The following is a 1,317-nucleotide window of genomic DNA, read 5'->3' on the forward strand; positions in this document are numbered from 1 at the left end:
TCTCTCTCTCTCTCTCTCTCTCTCTCTCTCTCTCTCTCTCTCTCTCTCTCTTCTCTCTTCTCTCTTGTATCATCTCTTTTTTCTGACAGTGAAAATGTGATACCTTTTTAATTGAGCTCACTCTTTGTTATGAACTGTTTCCACTCTTTAAAAAAAAGTGGAGATACAACAAGAAAGCACTGAGGCCGCGATGTGTCTCTCTGTACTGGTGTGTCCATGTGTCTCTCTCAACTGGAACACCTCCACCACACCGGTTACACCCGCTAACTACCACCCCCCCCCTACCCATCCCCTGACTTCCCCAGATGCGAGGAGTGTCCCGGGGGCACAGTACCCAGCTACAATATGACTCACTGTATTCCCATCCCACCCGTCTTCCTGCACTACACCGACTCCATAGCGCTGGTTGCCATGGCATTCGCGTCGCTAGGTATCCTAGCAACCACAACCACGGCCATCATCTTCCTGAAGCACAACAACACGCCGGTGGTGAAGGCGTCAGGCCGAGAGTTGAGCTTCGTTCTGCTGGCCGGGATCTTCCTCTGCTACACCATGACCTTCCTTCTCGTCTCCAAACCCACCAAGTACGTGTGTGGCGCGCAGACGGTCGGCATCGGCTTCTGCTTCTCCGTCTGCTACTCCGCCATCTTGACCAAAACCAACCGCATCTCCAGAATTTTCCGCGCGGGCAAGAGAACGGTGAAGCGGCCAAAGTTCATCAGCCCGGAGTCCCAGCTGGTCATCTGCGCCAGTCTCGTGGCCTGCCAGATCATCATCAGTCTCATCTGGCTGCTCACCAGCCCGCCAAAAGCCGTCTCCTTCTTCGCCACACGCGCCGACCACCAGCTGGTCTGTGAGGCGGCCATCGGCTTTGCGTACATGATCGGCTTCTCCTATCCGATCTTCCTCATCCTCGTCTGCACCATCTACGCCATCATCACCAGGAAGATCCCCGAGGCGTTCAACGAGTCCAAGTATATCGGATTCACCATGTACACCACCTGTATCATCTGGGCGGCGTTTGTGGTTATCTATCTGAGTACTTCCCACAACATCCAGGTCCGGCTGGCCACTATGTGCTTCTCCATCAGCCTCAGCGCCACTGTGGCCCTTATCTGTATGTTCACGCCCAAGCTCTACATCATCCTGCTCCGGCCCGAGCGCAACGTGCGCCAGAGCATGATGGCTAAGAACATGCAGCTCAAGCTCAACAGCAGCGCCGCCTCGGGCTGTCTCAGGGTGGACTCTGGCACTCAGAGCGACGGTTAGTTCTTGTCTTCTTGTCTTCTTCTCTGGGAGAACGGAAGGGACGGGGAC

The 1,317-nt window shown here is 54.9% G+C and overlaps 1 protein-coding gene across 1 annotated transcript in view; it reads left to right on the forward strand.

The window, feature by feature from the left end:
• Window positions 1–1,269, forward strand: part of LOC101851951 (metabotropic glutamate receptor 4-like) — a 34,336-nt gene extending 33,067 nt beyond the window's left edge. Inside the window, exon 8 of the mRNA XM_035969997.1 lies at window positions 306–1,269. Within this exon, the coding sequence (XP_035825890.1) occupies window positions 306–1,269 (964 nt within the window). The remainder of the gene's footprint in view (window positions 1–305) is intronic.
• Window positions 1,270–1,317: the final 48 nt, after the last annotated feature.

Source organism: Aplysia californica, unplaced genomic scaffold, assembly GCF_000002075.1.
Source record: "Aplysia californica isolate F4 #8 unplaced genomic scaffold, AplCal3.0 scaffold00207, whole genome shotgun sequence".
NCBI lineage: Eukaryota > Metazoa > Mollusca > Gastropoda > Aplysiida > Aplysiidae > Aplysia > Aplysia californica.